The sequence below is a fragment of the Rhinolophus sinicus genome, chromosome 3 (genome assembly GCF_057876585.1).
Source record: "Rhinolophus sinicus isolate RSI-liver-muscle chromosome 3, RSI-T2T, whole genome shotgun sequence".
Classification (NCBI taxonomy): domain Eukaryota; kingdom Metazoa; phylum Chordata; class Mammalia; order Chiroptera; family Rhinolophidae; genus Rhinolophus; species Rhinolophus sinicus.
In genome coordinates, this window is record NC_142503.1 from 92,185,882 (window position 1) to 92,212,590 (window position 26,709).

At 57.4% G+C, this 26,709-nt stretch overlaps 1 protein-coding gene across 6 annotated transcripts; it reads right to left on the reverse strand.

Moving 5' to 3' along the window:
* Positions 1-1,301: 1,301 nt before the first annotated feature.
* RASA4B (RAS p21 protein activator 4B) lies at positions 1,302-25,515 on the reverse strand. 6 transcript variants are annotated; one of them, XM_074328401.2, is made up of 21 exons: positions 25,239-25,513; positions 20,448-20,504; positions 18,801-18,914; positions 18,256-18,317; positions 17,136-17,265; positions 15,221-15,302; positions 14,338-14,469; positions 14,056-14,147; positions 12,695-12,812; positions 12,309-12,459; positions 11,923-11,987; positions 11,440-11,552; positions 10,991-11,183; positions 10,624-10,761; positions 9,733-9,877; positions 9,299-9,468; positions 7,451-7,588; positions 6,116-6,251; positions 5,087-5,207; positions 2,119-2,183; positions 1,302-1,963 (listed from the first exon to the last, which is right to left on the reverse strand). In XM_074328401.2, exons 1-21 carry the CDS (start codon positions 25,457-25,459, stop codon positions 1,842-1,844), a joined length of 2,565 nt encoding a protein of 854 aa, XP_074184502.2. In that variant the 5' UTR covers positions 25,460-25,513; the 3' UTR covers positions 1,302-1,841. The 6 variants fall into 6 exon arrangements, with proteins under 6 accessions (XP_074184502.2, XP_019608357.3, XP_088652900.1 ...); XM_019752798.3 differs by having other exon boundaries at positions 1,692-1,963; positions 7,505-7,588; positions 25,239-25,515; XM_088796774.1 differs by having other exon boundaries at positions 1,692-1,963; positions 11,923-12,034; positions 12,272-12,459; positions 25,239-25,515.
* Between the last annotated feature and the right edge of the window lie 1,194 nt (positions 25,516-26,709).

Sequence of the window (26,709 nt, forward strand, 5' to 3'; positions counted from 1 at the left end):
TTCCAAAAACAATGTGGCATCCGGGGCTCGGAGCCTGAGAGGAGAATCTGGGGGGGGAGGTCCATGAGTGGTGGAGGCAGTACCAGGCACTTACTCATTCGAATTCCCCTTCTGGCTGCAGTGGCCACGTCCACACTGGGATCCACCAGAGGACAGCGTGGTGGGTGTTGCCAGTGGGTGGCTGTATGCGTGCAGTTAAAATCCAGAATTCTACTTGCTGCAGTCAACAAGGGCATACCTCTTTCCCCTTCACTCCCTGAACTAGGGCTCAGGAGACGGTGGGGTCCATACTTCCTATGAAGTCCTTGAAATCCAAGAAGATCCAACAGGCACAAGGACTTGTGTGACTCTAAAGAAGTAGCCAGAGAACCAGGGGCTCCTCCAGCCCTGGACCCAGCCCTGGGTTAAGAAGGCAGGTGTGTGTGTGTGTGGGGGGGTACCTAGCCCTGCAAAGAGGCTCGTAAGTTCCATAAGATGGTGGCATCATGACCAAGAAGCAATGAACATACAAGGGGGGGGTTGGTGGGCTGCTTATGGGGGGACACTGTGCCCCATCAAGGCTGTGGCCAGAAAGGATCACCATGGCCCCAAACACCATAGGGTAGAGGGAAGGGGGCAGCCCCTTGTTCCTTCATGCCCCCTTTGCTTTCTCTGCCATCTCTCAAAGAACCCACTGTGCAGCCTGCCCACATGGCCCTGCCCCAGGACCTGGCTGGTCAGCTGTGTCAGGGGGCCTGCCTGTGACCCGGGCCCTTGGGAACTGTGCTAGGCCTAGTTTTCACAGGCAAGGCTCGAAGCTTGGTTGGATGAGATTCAAAGAACGTGCTGGAAGCCCCTGCCCCTCAAGTCTTGTTAATTATGTTGGAGGTTACTGTGTACCTAGATGGATCGGGATGAGGACAGGGAGGTGATGACCAGAGGGAGCCTTGCTTTTGCTAAGGAGGTTGGCATAAGGGACGCTTGCCAGGGCCAGGCCACGTGATTCCAGGTTCTGAACCCCCCCACACACACTGTGCAGTCTTTAGGACACTTGGAAAAAGGGCCTGTTCGGGGGCCGCAAGGAGAGAACAGCTGGTGAGCCAGGTCAGGCTCTGTAGCCTGTGGGGGATGGAGGAACGGGAACCAGGGGCAAGGTGGGGAGAGCAGCTGGAAGGAGAAGGGAGGCCCCCCTGGGAGATGGGGAAGCAAAGAAGAGACAGGGATGCTGAGAGGCTATGCTGGTGCCCCCCACCCCCGCCACCATCAGGCTTTGGGGTTCCCGGGCCCACTCCCTCCCGACCCCCATCATGAGACCCCAGAGCTGCAGTCACATCAGGTTTATTGTTGGCAATAGAGCACCGTGACGCTCTCCCATGGCACAGCCACTGTGAGGGAGCAGATGGGGTGGTGGCTGAGAGTAAAGTGGGTGCTGAGGTCCAGGCCGGGTCTCCTGGGGCCCGTGTTCCCTCCCGCCTCTCTGAGTCCAAGGAAGTGTCAGTCCACCTGGTGTGGCCATTCCTGGTGATAGTTTCCGGCTGGGTCTATCCTGAGCAGGAGAGGAGGGTCCTGGGGAGTCTGGACTAGTGGTGGTGATGGCTGCAGGGCCCACAGGGAGCAACCAGGCCTCACAGAGAAGCCGACGCCCCTGTGTCCCCTAGAAACTCTGCATGGACAATGACAGGCTCAAGTCTTGTCAGTTCCTGAAGTCTGGACGCTCTGGTCCCTGGCCTCCCAAACTCCCCAAACTCAGGAAAGACTCAGGCCCTGCACCCCAATGAGAGGAACTGAGGTGAAGGACCAAGAGTGCACCCGGATCTCCAAGCACCTGGCAGGGGGCTTGGCGAGGGAGTGTGGGGCAGACCTCACGTCTGTAGCTCCAGGAGGCGGTTTGGCTCCAAGGGCGCAGAGCTGGCTGGGCTGTGGCTATGGGCCTCCCGGAGGTCCTGCAGAACCTGCAGCATCTGGGCCAGTGGGTCCTCGAGTGCTGGAGGCAGATGAAGAGTGAGGGCAGAGCAGGCAGGGCCTCGCCTGCCAGTGCCTGTCTCCAAGACCAGCTGGCAGTGGGCCTCAGGAGCCCCACACACAGCATCCCTGAAGGGGGCTCAGGCCACCCTGAGAGTCCAGATGGGAGGGACCTACCTTCGCCAGGGCCTGTGGGCACAGAGCCTGCTTCTGTGCTGGTACTCAGCTCCCGATGCTTCTCCCTGTCGGGGAGGAGAGAGTGAGAGCTCCTGGTGCCCTTGCTGGGAAGGCTGGGTGACCAAGTGTGGGCATCCTAAGCTGGAAGGGACTCCTGGGGGCTGGGCGGGGGGGGGGGGAACTCTTTTAATCTCTGGGGAAAAAACATGGGCCCAGGTCACCTCCTGCTTTCCCTCCTCCTCCCTACCCTCCCCAACTGTGGGTCAGCAGAAGGCACTTCGGAGACCAAGCTTGAACTATGCCACTCCTGCTTTGGAGGGCCCTTGGGAAAAGAGCCAACTGGGGCCTGAAAATTCCCTAATGTTAAGTGGCCATGGAGTGAGTTTCCTTCCTATGGGAATAGGAGACACTGACATTTTAAGCACGGTTCCTAACTGGGATTCACCAAAGGCCCCCAGGCCCTCAGGTATGAGCCTGTGTGCATCACATGGAGGGAGGCCGAGCAGCTGCATGGACCTACACTTGAAGTCCCTTATTTAGGAATTTTGGCTCAACTCTTTTGACTGTCTCCCTGATCCATTTTGGAGAGATGTGGCCCTCTGCTATGGTCTAACAGGCTCCTCCTCCTAGATGCCTTCTTGGCCCTGTGGGGTTGCCTGGCCTGCTTTCCTGCTTCTCTCAGTGCAGTCACCCTGACCTTTTCTCATGCTGCCCCCATTACCCAGGATGCCATTCCGTTTCCCTCTCTGGGAGATGCTGTTGAACCTTACAGACCATCTCAAATGTCATTGCCTTATGCCTCCACTCATGGGCTTATTCCACATTTACTGAGGGGCTAGAATGTGCCAGGTACTGTTCTCAGTACTGGGAGTAGAACCGTGAATACCACAGGCCTGCCCTCAGGGAGCTCCGTGTAGTTGACAGGCAAGAAATGAATAAATAGCACGTATTGGTGTGTTCCAATGATCTAGGGTAACACTGGTCAGGGAAGGCCTCTCTCACAAGGTGGTATTTGAACAGAGGCCTGAATCAGGTGAGTGAACACCTGGGGAAGAACCTTCAGGCAGAGGACACAGCAAGTGCAAAGGCCCTGGGGGTGGAGAGGCCCAGAGACAGCAAGGCCAGGATAGCTTGGGCGAGCTCAGCACGGAGAGGACCCGGCAGCAGGCGATGAGGCTGAGGGCCAGGTCAGCCAGGGCACTCAGGCCCTGTACCCTCGGCAAGGACTTAGGTCTGTGGGAAGCCATCAGGGGTTGTAAGCAGGGGAGTGATGTGATGTGCGTTATGTTTGAGAAGATCTCTGGGAGCTGTGTGGTGAGCAGATCCTCACGACGCAGGAGTACAGGCAGGATGGCCAATTAGGAGGCTCCTGTGTCATCCCTGCAGTGGCAGATGTGAGTGGCTCAGACAGGGAGTCACAGAGTCAATGTGAGAAGGGGTCCGATCTGGCCTTATTCTGTAGGTAAAGCCGAGGGGCTGGACTTGCTGAGAGGCGGGACGTGGAGCTGGAGGGGGTGAGGGAAAGTGAGCAAGTGGACCCAATGTAATCACAGGGTCTTTATAAAAGGAGACAAGGTGGTCCGAGGAGGAAGTCAGTAATGCGATGATGTAGGCGGAGAGAGAGTGACGCACTTTGCTGATGGAGAAGAGGCCATGAGCCCCGCTGGCTTTTAGCCCTCTGAGACCGATTTCTGACTTCTGACCTCTGTAACTGTACGAGCATAAATCTGTGTTGTCTCATGCCACCAAGTGTGTGGTAATTTGTTACAGCAGCCACAGGAAACTAATACAGCTAGAGGTCGGGTCAGTGGATCAGAGGTCCTGGTAGGCAGGTCTGCGGCACCAGAGGAAGTGAGCTGGGGTGAGAGGGAGCATGGCCGAGTGGTCCCGGAGGCAGCGAGTCTCTTAAGGCAGGGTGTGGTTAGAACCATGGACACTGGTTAGTGGGACCCACCTGAACCCCAGGCGGTTTGGGTTTGAATCTTCGCTCCACTGCTTCTGGCTTAAATGGGGGTAATAAGAGTGCCTACTTGGTTCAAGGGGTTGTGAATATTACGTGTTTATACATGAAGTGAAATTCAAGTGGAGCCTAAAAAATGAGGGATGAGAGGTCCCGGGGTGTGGCCATGGGAGTAAGGAGTGAGGTGGGTGGAAGAGTAGGTCTCTGGAGGTGTGGGGCTCAGGAACGAAGGACAGGGATGAAGTCACCAAGCAAGGGAGCTGGAGACAAGGCCACACTGTCAGAAAGGACATTGCTGCAGGGTGACCTGGAGGCCACTGGTGATTGCCACTCACAGGGAAGTGGGTGGGTCTAGTCTGATAGCACGAGTTTTGAAGGGTTTTGAAGAAATAAACCCTGGACGAGTTAGTTGAAGAACAAGGACAGCCCCCACCCCTGTAGGCCCACGTGTAGGGGTGTGGGAGAGAAAACTGCCCACGGAGGCAGTGCGCTCAGGAAACATTGGATCGCTTTAAAATATCCCCATGCTGGGCCCCACCCCCAGAGATTGAGTCAGTGGGGTAGGGCCTGGGCATCCTGTTTTCTAAAGTTGTTTTTCAAAAGCATCCTGTTTTTCCTATGCTAGAACTAAGGGCTAAGAACCACTGAATTAAGCAAGAGGCTGGCTGAAGGCAATGCCTGCACTCCCAGAGCACCAGGGGAAGGCTAGGCAAATGGGGAGGCTGGGTCAATGCAGGGAAGGAAGCAGCCATGGCCCCGACCCTAGACCTCCGCAGCCCTTGGGGCGTTCATCCTAACATGAGCTGGCTTCGTGTTGCAGAGATCCAGGTGTCCCTCCCCAGATGTGGCTGTCAAGGGCCGAAAGGCGCTGGGCCTGATTAGAAGGGAGGTGACCAGCCACTGTGGAGCAGTTCTGAGCCGGGACCCCAGCTCTGGACCCCGCCTGGCACATTTCCCGGGCTGCACGAGCTCTCCCATGTGGGACTCACTGCCCTGCACAGGCCTCACCGCAGTGCAGCCTCCATGCCCAGCAGGTGCCGGTAGATGAGCTGGGCCTCCAGGTCATGGTCAAGAGGGTCATTCCACTCCTGCAGGGTCACCTGTGACCGGGTCTTATCACAGCCCAGATCTGGGGGCAGAGAGAAGGCAGAATTTCAAGCAGGCACTATGAGAGTTCACACCCAACTTCCTGGTAGGGAAACCAAGGCCTAGAGAGGGAAATGGATGGACTCGGTTCCCTGTACAGGGCCAGGCTGGGAACACAGCCTGGGAAGTCTGGCTCCCCATGCTCCGGGGACAGCAGCTCTTCCTTCAGGTTCACTCCTGAGCAGTGGGGACATGACTGCAGAGCGTGGGAGTTGCACAGAGCACAAGTTTGGGAGCTGGAGCACTTACTGGAAGTGCCTGCCTGCGAGGGAGCAACCCAGAACGTAAGATCATGGTGAGGAAACCAGCAGGAGTTTGTGCCCTGGAATGAGCTGGCCCTGCCACTTATTGGCTTTATGGCCTTGGCAGCGGCACTTGCCCTTGATAAGTCTTGGTTTCCTTCTCCATAAACTGGGGCTACCAGGCTCTGTCTCGTAGTGCCCACTTCACTGATGACAAGGGTTACTGCTGTGATGGGTATAGCCAGAGGCTGTGGGCAAGGCCAACCAGCCAGCATCACCCTTGTGAAAAGCTGCCAATCCCTACCCACTGCTCAACCTCAAATCTAGGGCTTGGCTAGAGCAGGTGACTCAGGTTCCAATGACTCTAGCTGCACTTCAATAAGGGTATTTAAATGTAATTAAAATTAAATTACATTTAAAAAAACAATAAAACACACTTCCTCAGCTGCACTAGCCACATTTCAAGTGCTCAACAGCCACTTGTGCTCATGGCGAGGATATACACACTTCTGCCATCACAGAAAATTCTAGTAGAAGCTCCTCTGTGCCATCCCTCTAGTGCCCAACGCCCAGGGTCCCAACAGCTCCAGTAGTAGGCTGCCTGCCGTGGACAGATGCAGTGCAGCGGGGCCCAGGCCTCCACTCCCACCTGTCTTGTCCTTCTGGTGGCAGCAGCTCCACTTGTCCCCTCGGAAGACGCCAGGGTGGTAGGAGCCCAGGAGGCCAGTGTTGTTGATGCTCACCTTCCGCAGTGCAGACAACCACTGGTTCAGCTCATTCACACACTGCCGGGGCCGGGATGGGGCAGTGAGGGGGGGACTGATCTGAGGTCGCCTCCTCCAGGAAGCCCTCCCTCCCTGAAGCGCCCATCCCACTCAGGAAAAGACATTCCCTGCCAGTCCACAGAGCAGCTTTGAATGAATCAGCAAAGGCTGCCTTTTTTCCCGATGGATGCAGCCCATGCCTGGGCACCTGGCTTGGTGAGCAGACATGGGCTGGATTTCAGCTGCCACCGGACCCCTTGGCCATGCCCTTGGGCAGTCCACAACCTGGCAACTGTATGCCACAGTCTGCTGTCACCACGTTTCCCCTGTGGTTCTGAACTCTGACCCAACCGAGTTCAGGAGGCCGAAGTGGGGAGGGGATGAGCTGGGTCTGTGGCCTCCTACCACCTACCCAGGACAGTCACCCCGGAGACAAGCCAAACCCCCTCCAGCCTTCCTACCTGTATTCTTCCTCCATGTGTCCTTCCCCTAAATGCTCCATCCCTCACCTTGTCCCTGCTCAAATACCATCTCTCAGAGGCCTTCCTTGACCACCCTTTGTAAAACAGCACACCCCTCTGCTGCTCCCTGCCCCCACTCTGTCCCCTCTCTCTCTTAGTCTCCTTTGGTTCCCTTAAAGGAACTATTTGCCATTGGACATTGTAAATATTTATTCGTCATCAGTCTATCTTCTTCCTGGGATCTAAGATCCATTAGGGCAGGGACTCTGTTTTGTTCCATACCCCCACCGCCTGGAACAGTGCCTGGAACCTACCAGGTGCTCAATAAGTATTTTTGAAATCAAGGAATGAATGAGTTAATACATGAACAGATGAGAAGGGGATGTGACAGCACACACCCAGAGCCACACACGTGTAAACACGTGATCATTATTCGTTGCTACCCACACACCCATAAACACACAGGCACCAACTCAGATACCTGGAAATACAGTTTCCCACATGTTCCAAGCGAAGCTCCGAATCACAGGTACACACCATCCATGCACCAGCCCACACACAGACCTACCTGGGTGCCTACGTAGGTCTACGAACGAACACACACACACACACACACTGCACTCACATCAGATCTCACACACCCTGCTGTGCCTGCTGTGGGTAACAAGGGTGTGAGAGACTCACTCGCCCCTCATTCCAGTACATCCAAGGGATTCCCACAGCACCCCTCCCCAAGGGTGCCCCTCTGCACAGCCACACCTTACACTGCAGGTAGGAGGTCTGGGGCCTGCCTGCGTCGTCCGTGTAGATCACCTGCATGACGTGTGAGCTGCCAAAGCTCTTCTCTTCCACCTTTTCTGCTGCCCGGATGTTGGCTAGCTTGATGAGGGCACATTTCTGGAAGGGCAGGGGATGGGAAGGCTCAGGGTCCCAATTGGGGCCACTCTATTTCCTCTCTCTGGGCCTCCGTCTCCCCTTCTGCAGCACCAGGGATTGGTGTGGGGGACCCACAGTGCCTATCCCTCCAGGAGCCTGCTCTGTGAGTGACCTCAGCCAGGACAGAAGGAAAATAGATGGTGACCAAGTGCCCGGCCTCTTGGGGGCTCCCAGCAGTCCTGGGAGGTCTAAGTTTTGGAAAAGTATCTGGACGCCCAGCATTCCCTGAGGCTGGAAGGTTAATGCCTGCTGTGGACCAGGCCCGATGCCTTTGCAGTTATTAATATCCCAATTCACATTTTCCAGGCTCTAAAAGTCGTATCCCACCTCCTGTCCCCTCCCCCACTCCTGTCATCACCAAACCTCATGAGATACAAATGAGACAGAGAGAAGCTCTGGATGAAAAATATCCACGTCCCTGAGGGGCCCTCAGTCTGCTTAAGCTGAATCTATGATACTAGCCCCCAGACCCTGCTCTCCTTGCCTCTTGAATACTCTCTCATCAGAACTCAGCAGGGCCCCTCCTCATCCAAACGACCTGTCCCCATGGCCCTCGGAATAATGCCCACACTCCCTAGCCTGGCTTCTAAGCCCACCACCCCTGCTGGCCTCAGTGACATGCAGAGAGGGGACAATGCCATCTCTTGAGGGAGTGGGAAAACCTGGAGGAGAGCCCTGGGGACGAATGTCTGAGCCATTTCAGGGTGGGACCTCCTGAAGACAACCCAGAGAGGACAGCCCAGAAGATGTGCTGACCATGCTTGGGTGTGCCTGCTAGACAGGGGGCAGAAAAGAGGCAGTGGGGTGACACACAAGATTTGTCCACAGAAGGGCAAGCTCAATGCTCAGAGATGGAATGGGGTCCAGAGCAGAGCAAGGGAGGGCCCTGCCAGGTAGCCAGGCTTTGCTGAGGCTACAGAAAAGCTGAGGGGACCCAAAGGCTAGGCAGCTGCCCAGAGCAAAAGAAGCTGGAAAGTGGGAGGCCTGAACTCAGGGCTTACCCCAGGGAGCTCCTTCACCCCTTTCTACCCCCAAGGTGCACAGGGCTAGGTTGGGCACCGCTGGCAGACCATCTCCAGAGCCTAGCTAGCTAGGGGTTGGATTGGCCCGGCTAGGGGTCAACAGGTCCATCCAGCAAGTATCCGATAAGCCCTTCTTTGGAGAAGAGTGCTCACAGGAAGCCAGCCCAGAGAACACAGTGTTTTCAGCAATATCATTATTCTAGGTCTTGCTCTGTGCCAGGCCCTGGCTCTGCATTCTGATATTATCTCATCTAATCCTCAACAATCTGATAAGAAGCATTATCCTGAATTTACAGGCCAAAGCACCAAGGTTCAGAAAGGTTGAGACACTTCCCCTAGGTACACAAGGCTAGAACCCAGGAGTCCTCTCAGCCCCTGCTTCCCTGTTCTCGCAGGAGCACCCGCAGCCCCCTACCCCACTCATGCACCTGACAAAAAAGCCAGGGCTGGACACTACAGCCGCTGCCTGCCCCATGTACTCCTCTGCAGAGGAGTTTCCTCCTCATGTGACTGACGCCAGAAAGTTAGCCCTGCCTGGTTTTCTTCTCTGATCCTGGTGGACCCTGGGATTGGCTCTGAGGAAGGGACAGGTGTCCTAGGGTGTTACAACCCTTCCGAGCCCCACTTGCCTGCCTCCCTCCTTACCCACCTTGGAGCTGGGCGTCTTGGCAAAGCTGAGGGCCTCAGTGGTCAGGAAGAAGTAGAGCTTCTTGAAAGAGGAGGACATGAGGGGACCCTTGCCCTTGGTCCTGTGGATGAAGAGTGGCCCCTCCTTCACTGGTGTTGCCTGCAAGCTCAGCGCCCTCTGCAAGTCCAACTCTGCCAGGCAGGGTAGGTAGGATGATATGTGAGCTGGGGCGGTGGTGGTGGTGAGGGTGGGTCGGGGGTGGAGCAAACATCTACAGCAGGCTGTGGGCGGAGCTTCCAAAGGCACAAACGGGTGGGCTGGGCCATGGAGCAGGGGGCGGGGCAAAGGTGATTAGGGGACGGGGCACAGCCAGAGGCACAGAGGTGGGTGGGGCCACAGAACAGGGGGCGGGACAAATGCAAACAAGAGACTGGGTCCTCACTGGAACCACTCACCCTCCTTCTCCTCAATGTCCACTAGCTTGGTGATGAAGTCCTTCAGCTGGGCCACGCCCTGATGCACGGTGGGCTGCAGCGGCTCCATCCAAGCCTCCTTGGCCCTGGAAGCAGGCGTGTCCATGTTGCCAACATTCTGGACTGCCTGAAGATGACAGCAGGAAGGGCCAGGTTCTGCTGGATTGGGTGCCCTGTCGGTGAAATCCACCCCCTGCCAAGTCTGTGCTACTCCCGCTGTAGAAATGGAGGCAGAAGCAGTTTGCTCTGCTCATGGGCCCACTCCATCCCCACTGGATGAATAGATCTATTCAGGGGTGAATAGATCACAGAGTTTGAGGCATTTGGGGACCTGACGGTTGAGACTACCAAAGCCCAACCTACAGAACTTCCTCTGAAAGTCTGATACCATGTTTCCCCGAAAATAAGACCTAGCCAAACAATCAGCTCTAATGTGTCTTTTGGAGCAAAAATTAATATAACACCCAGTATGTTATATTACATTACATTATACCAGGTCTTATATTATAGTAGGTCTTATTTTCGGGGAAACACTGTATCAGGCTCTGCCCCACCGGGTACGCTGGCCCCAGGCCGGTGCCCAGCAGACAGGCACAGCCTGAGAGTAAGATCTTGGGTTGAAAGACCCAGGATACATCACCAACAGGCTATGTGGCCTTGGGCATCCTCCTTCCCCTTGCAGACCTGTTCCCTTATCCGTGAGATTGGGTGACCATGACAAAGCTTTGTAAACTGTGAAGTGCAGTGCCACTTGAGAGTATTAGTAGCCTAGTCACAGGCCTTCCTGGAGCCAGTTGGGAACACACTGCAGTCCAGGCAAGAACCCCTGCTCAGCACCCAGCTGGATATCACCGCCGGTGCCTACAGCCACACCTTGGCCAGCAGGAGCAGAGTGCGGCTGGTGCGGGCGTCCGCGTGCCGCTCCCGCAAGTGGAAGAGCTTGGGTGCCATGATGGCAGGAGAGAAAAAGCGCAGACACAGGAAGCTGGTGACAGCGATGAATGGCACGTCCTGGAAGGGTACAGGAGAGCAGTGAGCTGGACTCCCCCAGGCCTCAGCTCCTGATGGCCCCCTCCCCTTTGGTGCTGTCACCCGTCTCTCCTCATGACCCTGCACCCCTCTTATTGCTCTCAGCTACAACCCCACCACCACCGTCCCTCTCTACAGAGTCCTGGAGCCCCACAACTCCCTTCCCCCACCACTTTCTTCCCTCGCTCAGCCCCGCCTGCAGAGGGCGCACCTGGTGCTGGGCGCTGGGAAAACGCTCACGCACACGCCGGAAGAGCTGGCGGAAGGTGGCGCGGACCACAGCTGGACAAGCACGAACCGAGCGACAGAGAGCGCTTAGCAGCGCCCCCAGATGGGCGCGTAGTGTCTGTGCGCTCTGCTCCAGCAGCTCAGCTTCGGTCTGCGGTCGGTGCAGCCCGGAACACCTGCGTGGGACGGATGGGGCACGGGGCATATCCCCAGAGAGGGTCGCAGTCACTGCCCGCATATGCGACTCAGACAGAGCATCCAGAGATACAGGCACAGAAAGGTATCAGCCCAGACGGACACAGAAATCACACACAGGTGGGCAGGTAGACAAAAGGTAGACCCAGGCAGAAAAACTAATACACCTGCAGACATCGTCGCACCCCCCACCCCCTCCCACCCGGCTGTGTCCCCAGGGATCACGCCCAGTCTCACCCTACATCCTTGACCTCTACTTTGCTGGGGTCCAGCTCCACATACTTCTTCTCCTCAAATATCCTGTCGATGATGGGTCCCAGGACACCGTGCAGATACCGCATCCCAGCCACCTGAGGGCCAACACGAGCCGCATTGGTCCTGTCTCCCACCTCCAGCTGCCCGCCAGCGCCCAGCAGCTGGCCTCCCAGTCACCCCGTGCACCATCTGCCTGATGTATCCGCTCAGGAGGGGCCAGGCACACAAGGAATGCGGCTCAACAAACTGCTGCTACATAAATGAATGAATGAATGAACTCAATGAATGAATGACAGTGAATGACTCAATGACTCAATGAACGAACTCACAGAACTAATTCTCAGTCTTAACGGGCCCGGACATGGATACAGAAGATTTGAATTTAAGTTCCAACTCTTGTCTCTTGGCCTCTCTGAACCTGTTTCCTCAGCTATAAAATAAAAACAATATACCATCCAACCTCACCTTCAGAAAAGACTCCATGGACTTTGACGCCAGAGAGTTGCTCCGGAACAAGGTGTTGGCCTCACCTACAATCAGAGGTTCTAGTGGGTAGGAGGCTGGGAAAGGAACAAGGCTTTGGAGAGGAAGGCAGAGGACCCTGGGGTTCTATGCTGGCGCCTCAGTAAAGAGCCTCGTTGCCACCTCCCAACCCACTGCCCCACCTCTGCCTTTTGCTGTTTTCCTTGCGTCCTAACCTGACCCTTCTCCTCCTAATCAGACGCATCCTCCTCCTACAGGAGGGCCTCCCGGGTTTCTCCTCTCCCGGTATCTCTAAAGTCCCTGGCTCCCAGTTCCCAGCTCCCTTCTCCACCACGCCTTCAGACAGGCCACTCCCTCCCAGGCCTCACTGGTGCGACCCAGCTCCAGCTGGAATAGCAGGTCCAGAAATTCTTTGGCCAGTCCCTGCCCTAGGAAGAGCTTGAGCAGGTTGGTGGCCACTTCCTGGCGGCACTCAGTGCTGGTCATTTCTTCGATGAGTGGGATCAGCTGTCCTGGGCCCTGCAGGAGGCAGCAAGGAGAGGCAGGGCTCCAGGATATATCAAGAAACCCAAATCTTTCACTCTGAGGACCTCAGAGGACCATGGGGAGGGTGGGGGCGCTTTCCCAAGAAATAGCAAACATCCCTGGGCACTAGCTAGTTCCTTATCCTGAAAACGGCGTTTTGCTCTTTAGAGTGGGTTTAGATGGACAGGGAGGATGGACCCTCCCACCTTCCCCCAGGGGGCCCCCTCACCTGGATGCCCAGTTTCACCTCACGGCACAGCAGCTGCACCAAGGGCTGGTAGCAGCCAGAGGGCAGCACCGTCTCGTCCCGCAACCGCACCTCCAGCTGCAAGGAGCCCAGGTTGCCCCTGGAACGGGCAGCCTATGACCTCTCCACCAGAGACCCATGCCCCCTCCCCACTGCCTCCATCTTCCCTTCTTGGAGCCAGCCTCACAGTTTCTCTGTTGACATCCTCCACCTTGGTTCCCTTCACTGCCCCACCTCCCATTCTTTGCCCAAACTCTTTTCTGTTTGGAAAGCCCTTCCTGCCCCAGACTCATGGAAACTCCACCCCTAGATGCCTGTGGACTCTGAGCTTGACCCATGTGGACACGTTGGGCTCTCCAGCCTCAAGTCTGTAAACTCCCAGAGACGACCTCCTTCATGTATACACTTTAGACTGGGAAAAAACCTCCAACCCTCTGCCAGGGGAAACTGAGGCTCGATCGGGTTAAGCAACTTGCACGTTAGATCTAATTCCCAGCCTCTGGTGCTCTGACCCCTCCTGGTGAGGGCACCAACCAAGGCTTAACAATATCTAAGGCCCTGCTGCCCACAACATAGCTGCACAGTTCACGAGTGATGCTGCTTGGCATACTGCCTCCCACGCAGCAGAAGCCATCAAGACAAAATCACCCTGGTGCTGGACACAGCTGTCTGCCCTGCCCCTGCCCTGCTAAGGGTGGTGATAAGGGTTTGGGGCCTTCTGCTGAGAGACAGAGCTGAACCATCCGAGATGGGGTGCACTGCTGAGCCTCCATTTCCGGGCTGAGGAGTGGGCAAGGAGGCCAGAGGGCTTCCTAGATAGAACTGCCAGATTTAGCAAAATAAAAATACAAGGCACCCAGTTAAATTTGAATTTTTCAGTGTAAGCTTGTCTCAAATATTTCATGGACATACTTACACTAAAAAATTATTGTTTATCTGAATTTCAGTTTTAAGTGGATGTTGTGTATTTTATCAGGCAACCCTACTCCCCAAGAATTTTGGGGCAAGTCATAGCTATGGTACAGGGACACTGACTCAGAGCTCTGGGAACATGAATTCTAGTCTGAGGTCTGCAGAGAAACCCTTAAAGGGAAAGGGTGTGAAGGCTTGTTCCAGAAACTTCCAGAAGGTGGAAAGCAGGAGGTGCTCAGAGGAGAGCTGAGTCCAGGCCTGTGGGAAGGGAGAGGAGGCAGGATCCACCCTGGACAGAGAAGGATCCTGGCCTGGTGGGCAGGGGCTGGAAGAGACCTGGGGCTGCATCCTCTTGCCTGCCTGCTGTAGCCAACTCGCAGCCTGCCTGGGCCCAGATCCGCCAGCCCAGCCACCAAGTCCCAAGCACTCACTCTTCCTGCCGACTCTTGGACTGGTCCGGCTGCAGTCGGAACCAGCCCTCCTCCTGTTGGGCCGCCCCCAGTCTGTGGACATTAAACACCACCTGGGGGCAGGGCAGAGATGGGGGGACCATGCTGGGACCACTCAGGCCTTTTTCTTGCCATGAGGGTCCATGAGCACGAGTGGCAGGCAGGGGTAGTTGCTGGTGCTGGGGAGTCCCGGGTCCCTCTGGGGAAGCTGGAGGTATGGGCTGACAGGAAGGGAGGCCTGGGCTGAAGGTGGCAGGGGCTCACTTTGCCCAGGAAGTCATTGCGGCTGACAAGGTCCCAGTCCCAGGCCTCCACACACAGTGCCTCCGGGGCTCCCTCCTCCACTTCAAACTCGAACGTCTCGTTCCAACGTGGGTAGCATGATTTCTTCACGATCTGCCCAGAAAGGGGGGGGGGGGATTCTGACTCTAGGGGCTCCCCAGCCAAAGGCAGCGCCACTCCAAACAGCTCCCTTGTGTTCCCTGCAGGGCCCCGGAAGCAGACTCCTCCCCTGGGTCCAGGCAGAAGCTCTGCAATAGCAGAGGTAAAAAACTTCCTGTCTAAGCCCCCACACATTTCTCAAGTGGGGAAATTGATGCCCAGAGTGAGTAAGGCACTTGTCCAAAGCCACAAAGCAAAAAGGTACGAGTTTGCACTAAGAACCCAGGTCTCCATGCCTGCCCATGCAGGGCTGAGCCCACCACCCTGTTTCTCAGAGGTGAGGAAAGCAGCGGGGGCAGCTGATGGGCTACGCAGGTTGTCTGGACCTAGCCTGGCCAGGAGTGAAACTCAGCTGAGGCTGCAGGGGCTGGCGCCAAAAGGACCGGGACCCGCTATGCATCCTCAGAGAGACGGCCCTGCTTTTTTCAGCCTTTTCTGTAAGATGGCATTCCCAGTCTAACCACCCAGGTGATACTGTGTTTCTCCGAAAATAAGACCGGGTCTTATATTAATTTTTGCTCCAAAAGATGCATTAGGACTTACTTATGTTCAGGGGGTGTCATCCTGAACAATCATGCTAGGGCTTATTTTCTGGTTAGGTCTTATTTTCGGGGCAATATGGTAGTGAGGAGGTGGCGAGGCAGTGAGGAGCCTGGATGGGTCCCTGAGCCTCCCAGCTCACTCTCCAGCCCACCGGCCTCCTCACCGAGGTCTCCTGAGTTCGGCCATTGTAGCGCACACGGACAAAGGGGTCAGAGGCACCATTCCGGTCCTTGGGGGCTAGGTCCCTGGAGGGGAAGAGAAACATCCACTGTCACCCAAGCTGGCCCAGCTATGGGGTAACCACACCAGGCTGGAAAGGCTTGAGTTCATCCTGTCCCTGGTGAGCTGGGTGACTGTGTACACATCCCTCCCTTTTCTAGACCCTAATTTCCACAGTGATCACCACATGGGCCCCCACGTGGCCCCCACACCAGGCCCAGGATCCACCAAGGGCAAGGCCATGGCTCCTCCTGAGGAGGCCACTGCAGACCAGCTGCTGCCCCTCCTCTGGCAGAGGGCGGGAAGTGCAGCTGTGGAGCAGTGCAGGCCGTGGGCCCCCCTTTTGTTCCCAGGGCAGCGCTGAGCAGGGGCCATCTGAGCCTTGGTTACCTCATCAGTAAAACGGAAAAGACAATCCCCATGAGGTAATGAGCTTCTAGAAAGCCTGCCCTGCCTTATCCCCCTATTTGAGGGGGGTCTTGGGGAGCAGCCCTGATTGATCGTGCTCTCTCCACAGATAGCCCGTTACAAAGCCAAAATCTGGTCCCAGCACCCCCAGCTTAGAAGCTTTGTGGAAGAACAAAGCCCACCCCTCTCCATTTGCTATACATGTTATTTTCTGCTCGCTTCTATATTTTAAGTTTTAAGTCTCTCCTGCCTGCTTTTCTTTCTTCCTCAGAACCGTCTAACAGAATTCCAGAGCTCGGCCTTGAGAATCTGCCCAGAAAGATGAGAGGAACATGTTCTTTCTGCCTCTACAGCAAAGGCAGCTTCTTGGGCACTCTCAGAATTCCAGCAGGGGTCTGAGTCGAGGACAATGGGGGATGAGTCCCCCACACTCTATAAAGAGACCTGAATAGACCACTCCCCCATCCAGGGACTTGCTAAGAGGAGGCCAGGCTGGCCCAGCCACCCAACATGTGTGAGTGTGTGTGCATGTGTGTGAACATGTGTGCGCTCACGCCACAAAGAGGCTGGTGCCAGCGAGGCTGAGGAAGGAGTAAGGGGGTGAGCAGAGGATGAATGGCGTGTGACAGAATGAGCGTGAGGGTGGACTGTGACTCCACCCAAGTTCTACCATTTTCCATCTGGCTATGCCTCTTCCACATTCCAGTCCCAGGACAATACATAAAGCCAGGAGAGTCACAGTCTTCATTTTCAGGAGAGCTCTTCCTCCCAGAGAGACCAACCACCCCGCGGGGGGGGGGGGGGAGGGCATGCTCCCACAGCTGCTGGCTGGCTAGTGTCCGCCCGTGGGCAGCAGGCAGAGGCTAGGGGCCCCCCTCCTGCCCCAGAGGCAGGCAAGGACCCTGTGGAGGAGAGTGACACATACTGAGGCCTAGACGGGAGTGGAGCTTGCAGCTCACATTACCCTGGGGGAGGGGCGGGGGTCCATGTCACAGGTGACTCAGGCCCACCTTCCCACCCAAGTCCCTGTCCCCCTGAGAAGCCCACCCTTCCCATTGGAGATTTTCAGCAACTCCTCTCACGGCCACCACCACACCAAGTATTAGGCCAACTGCATATTGATGTTAAACCCGAGGGAAGGTCAGTCTTGGCACTGGGGCTGTGTGATCAGAGTTCAGGGTCCCCCCTCACCCACTACCCCACTGCGCTATGATGCCTTAAATTCCACCAATTAGATTCTCCCTTCCCCAAAGAGTCATACCCTTCTGAGAGGGGTCATCCAGGAAACATCCTCAAGCCAGGGCAACCTCTCCCCTCTGCCCGAGTGGGCTGTGATGGAAGGAGGCACAAGGCCAGGAAGTGGATGCAGGGAGGGAAGGCTCAGCACCCACAGTGGGTTTCTCTAGTTTCGTGGGGCCCACTGCCCTGCTCCCTAGCCCCCGACATCTCACCTGGCCTCCAGCACGGAGCAGCGCAGCCGGCAGGCCCGGGTTCCTGGCACCACCTCCAGCCGAAGGTGGATCTCGCCCTGTACCTCCTCATCAGGATCGACCTCCGTCAGGTGGGCCCACCCACTGAAACCTGTGAGGCTGCAGGTGAGCCAGTGGCCTGGCTCTTCCCTTCCCTTCCCCCTCAGCCACACCAGGCACCAGGTGGCCCCTTCTTAATCCCCTCAAAGTTCCTGTGAGGCATGGGCTATTGTCCCCAGTGACAGACAGATGGGCAAACTGAGGCTCAGAAGCTGAGTAACAGCAGCTGGAAGGGCCTAGATTGGAATTGAAGTCTGTGACCCCTGTGCCCATGCTGCATTTGGTGGCCTTGACCCTAACTCAGCATGGCACTGCCCACTGCCCTCAGTTTCCCCATCTTAAAACGGGGACAGTGGCTTATACCTAGGGCTGATGGAAGGAAGGCTTAAGTCCCAATGGGGAAGCAACAAGAGGATGGCATCATTGGGGCCACTAGACCCCAAGGGGCTGGCTGGGGCCTTGGGCGGGAGAGGCCTCTGGCCTGGCAGGGGCCACACAGCTCCAGGAGTCAGCAAAGTCCCCACCGCCCCGCATCCCTGCCCCAATATCACACATAGGAGCAGGTGTGTGCCAGGGAGGCCCAATGAGGGTCACAGGGGCTTAGGCTAGCACAGTCTGAAGCATCAAAGAGCTCCTGGTCTGAACCCTCAGGGGAGATACGGACTCAGCTCAGAGAAGGCAGCACCTGCCCCAGGTCACACAGCAAGGCTGGGGCAGGGCCGACCCCTCAAAGCAATGCCAGCATCCCAGGAACCATCCAAGGGGCTCTCCAGTCTAACCCAGATCCTGGCTGATCCCTCAGACTTAGGACCGAGTGGCACTGGTGCCCAGCCCCCAGGGGGAATAGAGGAGCCAGCCGGATTGGGAGGAGGGGTCCCTACATCTCAGCAATAGCGCACGAGGAGGCCCCTTCCTCTTCTCAGAGGAAGAGTCTCTGAGAGAGGGGAAGGCTGGGGGCTGGACAGAATAGTGAAGGGATTGAGGAGGGGACCATGGGAGGGGAAGCAGCAGTGGGCTGTGTGCTCCCTCGCAGAGATCTTACCCTTAGGGTGAGCGGCCAAGGTGTCCCTGGTAAGGCAGACCTTCCCGATCATGTCATCCCGGCTGGAGGGTGGAGAGGGAGCCAGAGCTGGGCAGGGCTCTCCAGGGAGCCCAGGAAACCCCTCCCACCCTATTTAGGGTCCCTGTGGGGAGCAGGGAGGCTGACACTCAAGTCACCTCCAGGGGCCTCTCAGGGCAAGACCCATGACCCTTGCGCATGTGACGTGTTGCTGCACATGTACTGACCCGTGGACCCACATACATGCCAAGCTCATGCTCTCCGCATGCCCATTTCCTAGCACACATCCCATGCTCACACATGCTGTGTATTCCCACACACGCACACGCGGTACAAGCACAGGGAATCCTCACACACACACATGCACACACACACACACACACCTGCACCCTTCCACACCCTCCTGGACTCCCCCTCCCTCCAGGCTATAAAGGGGATGCAGGGTGACCAGCAGTCCCAGTAGTGAAATGGGCCAGAGAGGGGCAGATGGCGGGTGCAGGTCCCCAAGAAGCATGGGAGCCACCGACCTGAGCGCGTCCTCATCCATGACGTAGAACGCCACCGTGTGGAAGGTGGGGGGCAGGTGTACCTGGTACTCCTCACCCCAGAAGGGGCACAGGGTCTTCCACACTGTGGCTGTCCTACGGGAGAGGGCCCTCAGCATCAGTCCAGGTCACCCACAGGCCACAGGCTGGGGCAAGGGGGGCTGTTCCCCACATCCTCCTCCACTCCCGGGAACAACTGCTTTGCTGTTTGACGATTTCCTTGTCCCAGACACCATCACCACCACTATCAATCACTCCCTCCTGGTCATCCTCTCTGTCCTGGCTGGGGCACAGGGTTGCATCAGTCAGGCCATTTCACATTTGGGGAAATTGAGACCACGGACGGCAGCAGCTCAGGTCACATAGCAGGACTCCCTAGCTCCTGATGCTGAATGGACTCACTGAGGGTGGAGGCAGGGAGACCGCCAAGCCTACTCTGGAGCCCAACAGTCTGCGTGGGGGGCCTGGGAGCCAAGGTCCAGGGCTGACCCTGAGACCTCTCGTCTGGGCAGGGCCTCACCCAGTTCTGGCCACGCTCCCGCGGATCAGAGCCTTCAGCTCACGGGACTCAGCAGGGATGTGGGGGAGGGGAAGCTGAAGCCCCCCCCCCCCCCCCCCCCCCCCCCGCAAAGAACCTGATGAAGGCTGAGGGGATCACCTTGACCCCAACCACTTCTGGGATATGTACTTGAACTGTGGGACCTCAGCTTCCCTGTCTGTCATTGACACAATCAGAGCCATCATGCCCCTATCCCCCCTTAGTGTCGCAGGTTTGGAGAGAATCTGGGAAAAGCCTGGGGTCCTGCCTGTAGGTGGGAAGAACTGTGAGTCGGGCAGCCTTGGCTATTGGTCAGCAGTGGGCACTCAGCTCACCGACACAGAATAGGGGAGCGCCTCTGGCCATGAATTTTGAGGCAGAAGCCTGAGTGAGGGAGGGGATGCGACAGCAAAAACCCTGCCCAGGTCTGTGGCGCTCACGGAGAAAGGGAGGGGCCTTCTGGGTACAGGTTGGGGACCCCCAGCCTGGAAAGGAACCGTTTTCCTGGGGGACAGCCACTGTGGGACTCTCTGAGAGGGATCTCTGAGTCAGAGCAAGGGAAGGGAGAAGGCGCTCAGGCTTCGGGGTGAGCCAGACCTGGGTTCCAGTGTGGCTTTGCTACTTAGTAAGCACATGACCTTGGGCAAGTTACTTAGTCTCTCCGAGCTTCAGTTCCCTCATCCATAGATGAGGTTTACGGATGTAATGTGTAGCTCACTGTAGGTAGTAAACGGGCTGGACTCATTTAGTACAGGGCCTGGTGGAGACAGCACTTATCATCATCACCTGTCCCTCCTGGGGACCGTCAAGACTGTGAAGAACAGTCAGTGAGAGGCCCCTGGAAAAGCACCAGGTCCACAGCAGATAATCCCTGGGTGGCCTTAAGGTCAGTAATTAGCAGAAAGAGCTACAGGCCAGGACAGTCTTTCTCACCTCCTAGCGGTTGTGTCAGGGCCAGGTAGGGGACCAGGGGATTAGATGCCCTCTCCATACACATTTGACACCCCTCTGAGGTGTGTGTTAGGGGGGTGCAGTATGCTCAGGGAGGGAGCCCATCTCACCCATCCTCGGTCCCGGGGGTGGGGTGCTACCTGATGATGGGCTCATTGTCCACCTTCACGATGCAGTAGGGGTCACTGCTGCCGGTGCTGCAAGACAGACAGGCAAGCGGAGGGGCTGTCAGGCAGAGGCTGCAGGTAGGGTCCAGGGCGGGGCCTCCCAGCAGGCTCCCCACCTGCTGCCAGAGCTCTCAGTGACCTCAAGAAACAGACAGTCAAGGCTGAGGCACCCGGTCCTGGGCGGGGGCCCAAAGGCTCTCCCCACCCATCCACCCCTACCAAAACGTGTGCCCTCACCCCCAGTCCAGCAGGGGGTGGTAAGGGATAGGCAGGAACCTCCACCCCAGCTCCCTGCCCTCCCCCTGCCCCTCCTCAGGGAGCAAAGAAACAACAGTCACAATAGCCGCAGGCCGGCTTCCGACACCCTTCCCTCAAGAGCACAGGCAGCCCCTTATTCTCTCCTGAGCCTTTGCTCCTCCTCTTGCTCCTGCCTGGATGCCCTCCCAGCCTCAGCCTCTCCTCTAAGAGCCTTCCTCGTCCCTGAGACAGGGAGTAAGGTCTCCCCTGGGACCCCACTGCCTGCCCCCTTTCCAGTAGGTCTCCCGCCATTCCAGTACAGCTAGTGATGTCCTGCCAGCTGCCTCCCAGACCTGACTGCGCGACCTGGGGGTGGGGACCACTTCTGTCCCAGGGCCTAGCACAAGCAGCAGCAAAGGCAGCTTCCTGTGAGCGCTGAATGAACGGGTGAGCAAGAACGAATGTAACCGTCTGCCCTCCAGCGCTCGGCCACGTGGGAATGAAGGGGAAACCCAGGGAATGAAGGCAAAGCCAGACTGCCCAGGCCCACCTGTCTCAGGCTGGTGGGGGACTCCTGGAGCTAAGGGCAGCCCCCGCCAGGCCCAGGGCCAGGACTGGGATGACGGCTATCTCCAGAAGTGCTCTGCAGGCCTGGCCTGGCGTCCATATAAAGGAAGTGCATTTGTGTGTTGGAGGTTGGGTAATTCCAACCTCCACTTCCCTTCTGAAAAAGGGCTCTTCTGGCAGAGGAAGCCACTCAGACAAACATGTCCCAAGGCTCTCCTGACACGAACGGAAAATGTCTGCCAAGACTCAGCTTCCCCACTTGTAAAGCGGAGGTTGTCATGCCAGTTCCCAGGGGAGCTGCCCTCGGTCAGGCACAGGTGAGGGCCAGCCCATGAAGCGTTTAGTCAGTGTGTTAGCCCTGCCTGAGACTCCTGCTCCTCTGCCTGCAACCCCTCCTCCATCATTCAAGATCCCCCTCTTGCAGAGAGCCCCTTGGGAACATCCCAGCCTGCATCCTACCACCCCACAGCCAGGGGACCCCAGCACCTGGGAGGCAGGGCCCAGGAGCTGCACCGTGTATTTGAACAGGGAACTCAGAGGAACGAGGGAGAGGTCAGTGTGGTCTGCTCCCCACTATTGGGCCCCCTCTGTCCTGCTTCTTCCTCCTGCCCTGGGGGCCCCTGGGGTTTCCTGGGGGCAGGGAACCTCTTATGTATTCCTGTGAGCCCAGCACTGCCCCACTACACAGCTCCTACTCAGTGGATGAATCGTGAATGAACGATTCACGTTGCTGGCAGGGTCACGGAGATGGACAAAGGCCCGGAGGGAGAACAGACCCTGTGTGCAAGGGCAGCAGTGCATTGGGTGGCTGGATCAAGGGGTATGGAGGGGACCGTGTCGAGATGAGGCTGAAGCAAGGTTAAGGACGTGGGCCCAACCATGGTCCCTGGCTACCTGCTGGGACCTGTGTGCTGCCCAGTGCCCTCTGCCCTAGTGAAGCCCCTGGCCTGGTCCCCTCTCCCACTTCTCCTTCCCCAAGCCACTTGCAGGCACTGGCCCAGCCTGGCTTCTTGTGGGGCCTCTATATTTAGGGCCTTGGCAGTTTCCAGTTTGTGGAAAGGGAAGGATCAGCGCAAACCCCGAAATAGCCCCAGGGCCGTCCCCAGGGCCACTGGGCATGGGAGCCAGTGGGACACCGGTCACCGTGAGACTCAGCTCCTGTCTGGCTGACCCAGGCACCCAAGGATGGAACACAGTGGGAGAGAGCATGACAGGAACAGGTGGGCTCTGAGAGCTGTCAGTGACAGGGAGCACAGCTGTGCTCTGTGCCCTTAAGAGAACTAAAAACCCAGGAGTGGAAGTGGAGGCAGGTGGCAGCTGTGTGAGAAGGGCTTCCCTCCTCAGAGCTATCTCAATCAAGATGGGCCACTATGAGAGATAGTGAGCTCCCTGTCCTCAGAAGTGTGCAAGCCCTGGCTAGAAGGGATGCCGCTTCAGGAGACAGGCTGGAGGCTGATGGGGCACATTGAGGCAGGCTCACCACCACCCCTGCCTCCAGCACTCAGTGAGGGCTCCCTGTGATCCAAATCCCCACCATCCTGGAGCCAAATGCTTTACACGGCATTTTCAAGGCTCTCCGCACTGAGCCCCACAGCAAGCTTGCAACCTCGGTCCTCCTAGGATTTTGCTGCCTGTTAGCAGCAAAGTGGGTTTGAATCTGGCTTCTGTACCTACCTGTGTGGCCTTAGTAAACTTCCACATCCTGAGCCTTTCTCCCCACCTGCAAACTAAGCGTTTTTACCTATAGGGCTAATAAGAAGATCAAATGGGAAGGTCCTCAATACCGCTTATTCTTCCCTACTATGGACCAGGTGTCCCTTGGGGCACCAGGAATGTCAGGACGAATGAGTCATGGTTCCTACCCTCACAGTCACGAGGCACCGGCAGCCCAGGAAGGAACAATTGCTACCAGGGCTCTGTCCTAACTCCAGCTAACCCAAAGTGCTGCAGTGCACGGAACAGGGGTGATGAACCCTGCACCACAGCAACAGGAAAAGCCCTGAAGAGGACAAGTTTGAGAGGGGTCCTGAAGGATGAATAGGAGTTTTCTGGAAGGCTCTGAAGGGGAATGCTTGAAAGCAGAAGGCCCCAAACACTTGCAGAAGCAAAGCCGTGAAGGACAGTACCCCAGATGTGAGGGGCTGGAGTGGGGATCACAGCTCAATTTAAAAGACATTTGACAGGTTAGACCTGTGTACTGCAGCAACTATGGGAAAAGCAAAGGAAAGGAGATGAGGGGAGGTGAATAGGGCAGGCAGGGGGGCAGGACAAGGAAAGAGATTTGGAAGACAGAACAGACAGGACTTGGGGCACCTTGCCCAGAATCCCTCAGCTGTGCAGAGGCAGGGCTGGGGAGAGCTGGACCCAGGCACCTTGGCTGCCAGGTAGGCACAGCCCACAGCTTCACCTCCCTAGGCTGGTGAGAGCCTGGAGCCAGTCACTAGGGCAAGCCCTGCAGGCATGGGGAGGGAGGCGACAGACGGAGGGGCTGCTCCTCCCAGCAGCCACCAGCCAGAGGAGGCCAAACTGACCTAGTTACCAGCGCCAGTGTAGGGGGTGCTTAGAGGCTGGGCCTGGAGGCTGAGGCCCTTCTCAGAGCTCATCTGCTTTCCCACCGCAGAAACCGTAACCCGACCTCCCGCCCCACCTCCCTCTATGCACAGAAACCCACCTTGAGATGGCCACCCACTCCTCCCTCACCCATTGCCATGGCAACTGCTGAGCCCCGCCTCACCAGGCCCAGGGGGCCTTGAACTGGCACTGCTCCTTGCAAGGCGCTGCTGGGAAATTTACAGAGACCACTGTCCCTGGGAGAGACGCCCTCACCCCATCCTCCTGCTGTCCCCCACCCCCCATCTAACCACCTCTCTGCATCCAGGAGCCCGCTAAGAGCCTGGGTGTGAGGAAGCTCCAGCCCAGCAGACTTTGGACCCTGTGCTGCCTCAGGGCTCCCTTTCCTCTGCCCCATCCTCCAGGCAGTCAGCGCCCCTCAAGCTTTGTGTTTTCCACCACTGATATCTGAGAGAGATTTCGACCTCCAGTTTACAGAAGGGAAACTGAGGCTTCAGGGACAGAGAATTAGGACCTAAGTCTGCATACAAGGGAGCCAGAGATCAAATGGGGCAGCTCAGCTCTGGGACCTACTGAGAAAGGTGGGACCTGAGACTCCTGAAATCTCCTCAAATCTGGCCAGGGACCAGGAAAAACCCTAGATGCCAGCACCTGTTAAGAGCACTACACCCAAGACCTTGCTCTGCACTTGCAGCCAGCAGGTTCTCATCTCTGAGCTTCTGTTGCCTCCTCCAGGAAATGTTACGGTGAGAACTGCCTTGCTGGGTGTTTGTGAGGATTAAAGGTGATGGCTCAGGTACAGCTGAGGGCACAAGCAACAGCTACTCCCCAGCCACCCCATCTTGCACCAGACCTGGCCTCCCCACCTATAAGTCCACTCTTCACAGCAGGACGCCCTGGGTCAGCCCCTGGGTCCCAGCCGGTTTCAGGTGAACACTCCCAGGTACTAAGAGTTCAGGAAATGCTGAGGAAGACCCTCATTTCTAGGGGAGCACCTCTACCCCCTCCAGCCACACCCCTGGCAGTCGACCGAGACAGCAGGGACCGTATTTGATTCAGACGTCTTCCCTGCGGTGTCGCTCCCAAATCCAGCTCCTTTCCTATCAAGGCCCGTTCCCCCCTAGAGCCGCGGTTCACTCCCTCCCGACTCATTAGGACCCCCTTCCAGATCCCCGCCCCCTCCCTAGTCCCTGTCCCTTCCCTGTCACCCTGTCTGGCGCTCGAAGCAAATCTGTCCCCATTTTCCTGCTCGTCTCCCACTGCGGCCACACTCGCCACACCCTCGCCTGCTCTACTTGTGGGCGGGCCGTGTGGACCCCGGAAAGGTCAGGCGTTAGGGGCAGCGCCCCTCCCAGTAAAGTTGAGGCTCCCAGACCCGGCCGCGCTCACATGTCCTTGGCCGGTAGGTTCTTCCCCTCCACGATGCGGATGGACAGCGAGCTGCGCTTGGCCATCGCCGGTCCGCGACGCGGGCTCCTGGTTCCGGGGAGTCGGACGCCAGGGTCGGGTGCAGCGGGCAGCCGGCGGGCGCCAGACTGGGAGCCCGAGGGGGCGGGCCGCGCGGGGAGGGGAAGGTAAACGCGGGGGCGGGGTAATCGCTTCCACTTCATTCACCCCCACCCCCGCCCCACGTGCGGGGGGACACAGCGCCCGGGAGTGCCAATCGCCGGCTGGGGCTCCCGGGAATGGGCGAGGCCGACCGCGGCCGCAGCGCTTATTGGCCGCCTGGAGGAGTAGGGGAGGGGCTCACGCCGAGGCGCTGACGCCCTGCGGGCGCCGTGGGGCGTGGGGGAGCCCCTTGAGGCCAGTGGAGACGTCGGCGCCCAGTGGCCAGCGGCACGAGTACGTGTGGGTGGCGGGCGTAGTCGGAGGGCCAGAACGCGGGCACGTGGGGGCTGTGGGCCCACTTGTGTGCTCGGAGGCGTGGGCATATGTGGGCACACGCAGTGGGGGGGCGTGCGAGGAGGACCCCCCCCACCTGAACCAGGTGTGTGGGAGGGAGGCCCTTCACAGGTGTAAATTAAATGGGAAAAAAAAAATCGGACCAATTTAGCAAACAATATGAGTATTTGAGTTAGAGCCACCTGGACCCAGAAGGAGGCAGCGAGAGCAAGGGCCACCCAGAGGTATGGGGACCGGCATTCGAGCCTGAAAGACTTGGATTATTTTTGAGAACCTCTTTCGGAGGAAGGGGCTTTCTCAGTTACTACCTCACTATGCCTCCTACATCCCCCACAGTGAGAACCTGGAGGAGGCACTCAGGTACACAGAGGGGAAATTACTTGCTGGAGGTCACACAGCTGGGCCCCAGGCCAAGTTGAGCTGGCCTCCCCAGGACTCCACGACCACTGCCATTCCACTGGGTCACCATCTTTCTCCTAAGAGCTGAGTTTCTAGGTTTCTCAGGTACTTAGGGCTATTTTTTTTTTTAAGGTGGTTTATCAGGGTTATTATCGGTCATCCTTGGTTACTGAGATTTGCCTCCTCTGCCTGGCATGTTCCCTCCCAACTCCCACCCTTGTGTTTGGGCCTGCCCACCTGAGGAGTAAGAAAACGTTTTGTTAGCATCTTGGTAGATTGTCTCCCTTTGTGGTTCCCTCCCAGATCTGCAGGTCACAGCCCTGGGGCTGGCACAGAGGTAACTGGCACTGGGCAGCTGGCTTCCCAGGAGGGCATTGCCCCAAGCATGACTGCGGACGTGCGGCCCAGAACCAGCTCCACAACTCCCAGCTGGGTGATGCTGGGCAGCTTCCTGAATTTCAGTGAGCTGGTTCCATTTCGTGGGAGCATCGACACCTGCGGGAGGAACCCAGGAGACATTCTGAGGCGGGGGAGGGGTAGCTAGCACAGGTTCTATTTT